Here is an 8,525-nt window from a genome sequence, read left to right on the forward strand (position 1 = left end):
AAAGCAGTCAACCAATTGATTAAGGCAAAATAGTTTCTTTAAGAATTAGATCAAGATAAATCCTTCCTCACTTCTCAATTCTCATAATCCTACTACAACACAATACTATATAAATAACAACTACTACTACTAAAACTAGTAGCTGTACACATTACTATATGTTACAGATTGCCTGGAAAATGCAAACAGATCTAAAAGACTAAAACTTTGATCAACTACTATGATCACACAACTCAGACATAGATAGCAAATGTAAAGCACAGGGAATAGAAATCAAGAATCATCAAAACGAGCGTACTTCAACTTGTTTGGGATTGAGTCGTTGAATCGCTGTTGTCATTCCAATGCCCTCCAGAAACAATGGAATTCAACATAAAGCCTTAGAGAGCTATGATTCAGGTGAAACAGTCTTCCCATTCTTGTTCTTGTGAACCTCACCTAAGACCTTCACAAATGCTTCCACAATCTGCTTTTGTGATTCAAGTATCATCTCATTACGTTTCATCTCCATTTCCATTCTCATCTGCTCCACTTCCTTTGCCATTTCCATCTTCATTTTCTCCATTTTCATGAACCCTTCGCCTAATAACTTAATCGATAAAACCATCTCTTCCACGGGATCCCTCCCCCTCTTCATCCCTACACCACCTCCTCCCTTGTTCCCGAATTTCGACAAACCAGGACTGAACCTAGAATCAAGATTGGGTTGTTGTTCAACATTCCCACTATTATAACTTCTTCTTGAACTTGAAACACCAACACCCATATTCCTAATATGGAATCCATCACTAGCATTACTTCCATTATATTCACTTCCTTCATCACAATCATAACTAGGATTCATTACAAAATTCCCCCCACCATTTACATCTCCAATAATCCTCCCTGTTCGCTTCGCTTTCATTGAAATTCCATTTTTCATCCTATACCCACTTGAATACTCAAGATCATGTGGATGTTCCTCTTTGTTAGATCCCATATCCATGTAAGAACAATACCCATTTGGAATCCTACTAGCAAAGTTAATCTTTTCGGAGTTTTTCGCAGCTAAAACATGATTAAACATGAAATTCGGGGGTGAATTTAGATTATTCTTCGGATTGATCTTCAATTTCAATAAATTCTGATCAATCATCGTTTTTAAAGAATACCCATCATTAGAAACAGCAGGAACCCCTTGTTGTTTCTCAGCGATTTGTTGATTATTAGATCTGATTGCTGCAACAGTAGTACCATTTTCCATGGCGTCCATATTGTCAAAGAAGAACCAAGATGAGAAAAACCTACCGGTGGGGCAGGAAAGGGATCTCTGCTTCTCCGCACGGTAGCGTTGCCGGAGTTTTTCCATTTTATGTCGGCACTGAGCTGAGGTTTTCGCCGGAGAAGCATCTGGGCAGCGGCTGGTTACGGTAGCTGCCACCGCATCCCAGTCAGCCGTCCGTAGGTACCCACGTCGGAGCGCGTACCACCGCTCACGGTAGGCTTCGATAAGAGCTAACGTCTCTTCTTGAGTCCAACACGGCGGTGGAAATCTCCTCGGCTGCCGCGCCGGCTGCGGCTTCTCCTCCGGGATGGCATCTTCTGCTACTGCGACGGTGGAATCAACGTTAGACGACATCGTTTAAAGGGTGTGTGGCTTTGTTTATAGCAAAATTGAGTGGCTTTTAAATAAAAAACAAGAGAAATAGGGGTGGTGAATGGGTAGTGATAGAGTGGCGCAAGATAGCAAAGGTGGTGGGGTGGTGGGGTGGTGGAGTTTGTTGTTTGTATTGCTGATGAGGAAGTGAGATATAAAAGGAGTAGAGGAAAATAAGGTGGTGAGTGGTGATGGTGGGTGGGAGAATGGGTGGGTAGTGCTAGATAGAGGTGCAAGATAGCAAAGGTGGTGGGGTGGTTGAGGTTGTTGTATGAATGATGTTGAGACATAATGGGTGGTGTGAATGGTGGGGGTTGGGGTAGGGGATGGTAGAGGCGCAAGATAGCAAAGGTGATGAGGTGGTGGAGGTTGTTGTATGATGATGTTGAGTGAGATAGACAATGAGTTAGGAAAATAAGGTGGAGAATGAGAAGTGTTAGAGAGGCGCAAGATAGCGAAGGTGGTGGAGTTATTGAGGTGGTTGTATGGTGATGTTGAGACATAATGTGTGGTGTGTCTCTCAGCTAATCCAGCCTCCTCGGTCTTTTGGGATCATCAAAGAATAATATAAAAATATTCACATATTGTTTTTAAGTATAGTTAAAATTACGTAGATATTAATAATATAGGCATAAATTATGAATGAATTTATATATTATTTTATGTAGAAATTAATTATATATGTATTAGTTATGTCATTTTCTATATCACATAAAATAATATATAGATTCATTTATAAAATTATGCGAGATTTTAAATTATCAATCAAATATCGTACTAATTTTATATATAAATAACTCATTTCATATCTATTTGCCCAATATCATATAAAATATATAAAAAATTAATATATGAATTATTTTTATCTTATCAAGCTACCAAATGCTCCATAATAAATAGCAAGATAGCAAAGGTGGTTGGGATTGTTGTACTTGTATGATGATGTTGAAGACACAATGGGGTGGAGGGGGGGAATGGGTAGGTGGCGCAAGATAGCACATGTGATGAGATGGTAGTGATGGAGATTGAATTTGTTGGATGATGATGTTGAGAGGTAGGGGGTGTATTTGTGGGGTGGTGGAGAGTGGACATTGAATTTTGGCAAGTTGTTTGCTTAATAGTGGGTGGGGATTATGATGAATGATGACACACAAAAGGATAAGGGAATAGAGAGAGTCTTGATAATGCTAACGTGCACATCCTACACCTACTCCACCAATCCACCACCACACCCCCCACACCCCACCCTTCACGACTCACTTTTTTAGATATTTCTGTGACCCACCCACACCCTACCCCTTAGTGGTTTTGGGGTAGGGGGTCTAGCTATTGTTGTGTGTCATAAAAAACAAGCCCATGACAGATTGCTTAGTGAAATGTTCTATTATCATAATAGCGAGTCAGAATTTTTCGAAAACAATATAAAATAGCAAAAAAAAATTGTGTATATTCTATTCTTTTCGAATCTCGCTTTACGGGATTTTCGTTGTTGTTATCACACTAGTATATGATATGGTACGGTGGGCAAATGAAGGTAGCGGCCAATAAGATGGGTGGCTTCATTGACCAAAATTACCCACATCTCATTATTTCTTGTGTCCACACACCTACTCCACCACTTCACCACCATTACACTTCATCACATCATGAGTGAAATAAATATTATCGTTTTTAATTAGAGAATTTAAATTTTTTAAAAAAAAATTAAAACATAAATATGTAATAAGTTGTGGTGTAGCAAGGCAGCCTAGCGGTTAGTAAGTTGTGGTGCGGCTTTATTGATCAAATAAAGTTTAAAGTTCATGTCCAAATGCCTATTAAAGGTAACAATGTTTGGAAAATTAAAAGTAGAGGCTGATCAAAAATATTATGAGAAGTTATTCGACAGAATATGGCGTATTTTAATTTTATCGGGGATATATATGACTTAAGATAGAAAAATTGGGAGGTCGCTATCGCTGATTAGGGTAAAAGGTTAATTGATAGTTGAACGTTCTCTCGCTTTTTTGAGAAATACGTTTGATGGATATACTTGGATTTTCTTTCATGCTAGTATTATTCTCATAGTTCTTGATCTTCAATTTTGGCTATTGCTTGTGTTTTTTGTGCTTCGATCATTGCATTATTTCGTTATCGCTACTATTCTTTCTCTGGTTTGTTATCTAATATTCTCCATTTCACGTTATTTTGTTATTGCTCTTATGTTTGTATCCCATTTTTCAAATTGTTTGATGGACTTTATTTAAGCTGAGGGTCTATCGAAACAACTTCTTTAAAGTAAAATCTGTGTATACTTTATTCTCCTTAAATCATACTTATTGAATTACATTAGGTATGTTCTTAAAAAAATAGAAGATGAAGTTCTATAGTTAAATATTATTTTAACAATATCTTTAAAAAAAAGAGTGAAGAAAAAAACAAATGTAAGTCCACGCGGACCTTACTTGTAATTCGGTTTTTCATTTTCAATAAATAATTTTCAGGTTCAAGTCTTGTGTATGAAAATAAATTATATTAAACAGTGAACCATTGACTTTATTAGCAAGCATTTATACTTGTGTGCTTAACATGGACTAATTTTACCCTCTTTGTAGTTTCTATCTACCGCACCTAATTTCATAGACTTTTTTGAAAAAACAATTTTGGTGTTAAAAGATTTATTAGTCTGATTAATTTGAATTTATATCGGGTAGATCTCTACTAATTAGATGAAATAGTTTTTGTCAAAAATATTTAATGTATAGTTATTGAATTCAAATTTTTAAGATGAGAGAAACAATCTCACACCATATCTATGGATAGTAGAAGTAGAGCCACAATCATAATTACATGTTCGGGAAAATTCAATAATATTGACGAAAACATTGTATTAGATATTAAAATATTATTTAATATGTATAAATAATTTATTCAGAAAGATAAATAAAAAAATTATGATAAAAAAATCAAAAATTAAATTCTAAACTTTGTCTCTAATCGATAAACTTTGTTTCATCCATTATCTCCACCAAAATTATAATGTTATTATACAACAACAATATTGAGATTTGAAGAAGATAGATTATACGCAAAAAAAAATTATTTTTTGAAAAGATAGAAATGTTGTTTTCGAAAAATTCTCAGCTAAATAAACAGCGAAAAAAAATCAACAACAATAAAAAAAAATAGTAAAATATTGAGACAAAATAACATATAGTAATCATAAAAATTTGAAAATTTGAAAAGAAAAGAATAATACTAAATTGTAATGTTATTATACGAATCTCCTTTTTTCTTTCTTGGTGAATTAATGATAATCATTTAATTTCACAAGATTGCTTTTAAATATATCTTTTTGAGTCTATCAAATATTTACTACCAAAAATCATTTATTTTTGAATGCTATCGAATTGTTTAGTTTAGGAGAGAGATTACTTTTATTTGAAATATGGGATTTCTCTAATTTTCTAACATTGGTTTGATAGTTTAATTTTATTTGAAAATGAAATAAAGCACAGTTTTGAAGAATAATTTAATAAATTTAGTGCAGTGGTTGTCACCTACGGATCCGTGGCGCAATGGTAGCGCGTCTGACTCCAGATCAGAAGGTTGCGTGTTCGATTCACGTCGGGTTCAATCCCCCGATCCAGAGGATCTTCCTTTTTTTTTTAAAAAAGAAAAAATTAAAATAAAATTATAAATTTAAATTTTGAAATCCACTATCCTATTAACTTTTAAGTATTAGAGTTAAAACATCCTTTACTTAGAGTGATGCAACCAAAATTATCATGTGGAATGATTATTTTTTTTTAGTTTTTCTATGTAGTGGTCAATACCAATTTATAAGAAAGATTAAAAACATAGTATTTGAAATGTTAATTTAGTGATGTAATGTATAACATGGAGGCGAAAGTGAGATTAATGCGCAAGTTATATTTAAGTGAGATAGTTTCAAGTATTTTGGGTATATAATTTTAGAAAATAGGGAGATTAGTATTGATGTCGCACATCATATTGAAGCGGAGTGGATAAAGGGAGACTCACGTCGGGGTACTATGTGATATAAATCTGTCACCAAGATTTAAAGATAAGTTATATATACTGGTGGTTAGATCTAATTTATTGTACAAACAGAGTATTGGCTAGTAAAGAGACGATGAGGATACATTAATAAGGAGATGTGAGGGGATTGGCTATAACAGGTTTTGGAAGAGGTAGAGGTAGGATGAAAAAGAACTACGAAGAATTGATTAGATAGGACATGACATATATTTAGCTTACCGAGGACAAAGCCCTAGATAGAAAGGTTTGGAGGTCGAGAATTAGGATAAAAAAGTATCATGTAGTTGAGTGTTGTCGTATTTTTATGTGGGGGTAGAATACTCTTCTCATCTTCTCCTTAGTTAGTAGCATTAATTAGTTTTCGCGTAGCACCTTACTCTTCACTTTCATTTTTACCTGTTGCTTCTTTTGTTTTATTTATCTTGCTATTTTATTGTCGTTATTTTTCCTTCACTCTTTGATTACACTTCTTTATAAGTCGAGGGTCTATTTGAAAGAATCACTCTACCCCATAAATATTGACATAAGATCTGCTTACATCGTACTCTTTACGAATTATTATCGTTTGATATATCCATCATTGGTGCACGTGTTGCCATCACTCAATCATAATTTTCACAAAATACCTATTGAAGTTTAAAAAGGAAATTTCGACTAGGCCACCAAAACTGTCCTATTTCACATGATCATGATCCAAGGGCTTGTCATATGATATTCCAATTATTTGAGTTCCAAAATTGACTTCCAAGTAAAATGTAAAATCAAGAAATTTTGTCTATTTGTGATATTTTCATTTGTTAACTGCACATTATAATTATCATGAGTAGTAGATTGAATTTTTCATGTTTAACAAACACATTCATTTACTATAAAAATTGTTTTCTTCGAGAATTAAATTGATCACCAAAGTTAGGACCACTAGCATAGCCATTAACAAAGCCCATAATTTTTCCCATTTTTACTTTCCACACTCTATTCCACAACCATAGAGGTCTATCTATCATCAATCTAGATTCGTCTGATAGGATGTATAGGAATAATGATAAATAAAGTATAGTAATAATACTTAAATTAGTGATTGTTGATCAAATAAAATAATATTTGGAAAGGGATATGTGGAAGCTAGGGAATCAGAAGACTCTTTGGAGGAAAACTATATTACATATACAAGATCAAAAATATTTTTATATAAATATAACAGATGTTAAATCTCATTAACTTCATGAGTTTACCTAGTTATATTTTGAAATGCTTTAGTGAAATTCTAACTTAGTCACTGGTTGAACTAGTACTTTTTAAGAAATAAGGTTGACAACTTGCAATAGCAGGTCAAATTTGAAGTTATTTTTAAATTATTTTTTTTATATTTATTGATGATATAAGTTTTTTTTACATTAGCGATGTAATTTTATATGTTATAACAAGTCATTTACAATATTTTTTTAGTTAAATCTTATAGATTTAATGCACTCAAGAGTGCTACCAGGTTATATTTTGGAATGCTTTAGTGAAATTCTAACTTAATCGCTGGTTGAACTAGTATCTTTTAAAAAATAAGGTAGACAACTTGCAATAGTAGATCAAATTACAATAGGAGTTTTTTTTTAAAAAAAAAGACATATATATTGATATAAGTTTTTTTTTACATTAGCGATGTAATTTTATATGTTATAACAAGTCATTTACAATATTTTTTTTTAGTTAAATCTTATAGTTTTAGCGCACTCAAGAGTGCTACCAGATTATATTTTGGAATGCTTTAGTGAAATTCTAACGTAGTCGCTGGTTGAACTAGTATCTTTTAAAAAATAAGGTAGACAACTTGCAATAGCAGATCAAATTACAATAGGAGTTATTTTTTTTAAAAAAAGACATATATATTGATATAAGTTTTTTTTTTTTACATTAGCGATGTAATTTTATATGTTATAGTAAGTCATTTACCATATTTTTTTGAGTAGTTAAATTTTATAGATTTAACACACTGAAGAGGATAACCTAGTAATGAATAAAATGGATTGAAACTTCATATTTAAATGTCAACGAAAATAAAAAACACTTGATGATTTCTATCAAAAAAAATTCATACTTGTCCTTTCAAAGATGGCCGGCCAAACACTATGAACAGCGTGCCAAACACTTTGTAGGACACAACATATTTTTAATTTTACTTTTTTGTTTTGATAAAAATTTTAAAATTTCCGATCACAGTATATTTCTTTCACTTCAATTTGTGTTTTTCTGTTTTTAACTTAGCATAAAATTTTAAAAATTAAAAAAATAAAGAAGACTTTCGTAGCTAATAAAAATCCATCTCTAATTCGTAGCTAAACAAAATTAGCGATAAATTTTATTGTTTAACTATAAAATTTGCTCCATCACTAAATTATATTTCTTTTTAACAATGGTTTTCGAACCCAAATTTCTCAAAATTTCATTAAAATGAAGTAAACCCAAAGCATGAGTTATCACATGGATTATTTCTTGCCCGACCATGGGCCTTTATTTTGGGGTAATTGGGCTGTTGCTGTTGGGTTAAGATTGAACATGAAGCCCAAATCTTAATATAACCCGCCTCTATTTTCTTTGAAAAATTATCATATATTTTATTTGAAATTGAGCATACACAACAAAAAGTACTCGATTAGCTATAAATTTCATCACTAATCTTTTGTTAAATTACTTATAGCTAACAAATATTTTTGATAACCTATCGCTAAATATATCGGCGACAGATTTAACGTTATATTAATTATTGACATAAAAAGAAAATTGAAATATTTTTTAATTTTTTCATATTTAGTCAAAATATTATGTTATACTATATTTTCTAGAAAAATAAGTCCTT

The 8,525-nt window shown here is 32.2% G+C and overlaps 1 protein-coding gene and 1 non-coding gene across 2 annotated transcripts; one reads left to right on the forward strand and one right to left on the reverse strand.

Annotated features, from left to right (window-relative positions):
• Nucleotides 1–388: 388 nt before the first annotated feature.
• Nucleotides 389–1,618, reverse strand: LOC129889755 (trihelix transcription factor ASIL2-like). The gene has a single exon (XM_055965179.1). It carries the CDS (start codon nt 1,616–1,618, stop codon nt 389–391), a length of 1,230 nt encoding a protein of 409 aa, XP_055821154.1.
• Nucleotides 1,619–5,179: 3,561 nt separating this feature from the next.
• TRNAW-CCA (transfer RNA tryptophan (anticodon CCA)) lies at nt 5,180–5,251 on the forward strand. Its single transcript has one exon. It is a non-coding gene; the product is annotated as a tRNA-Trp (tRNA).
• Nucleotides 5,252–8,525: the final 3,274 nt, after the last annotated feature.

This window comes from Solanum dulcamara, chromosome 5 (assembly GCF_947179165.1).
Source record: "Solanum dulcamara chromosome 5, daSolDulc1.2, whole genome shotgun sequence".
NCBI lineage: Eukaryota > Viridiplantae > Streptophyta > Magnoliopsida > Solanales > Solanaceae > Solanum > Solanum dulcamara.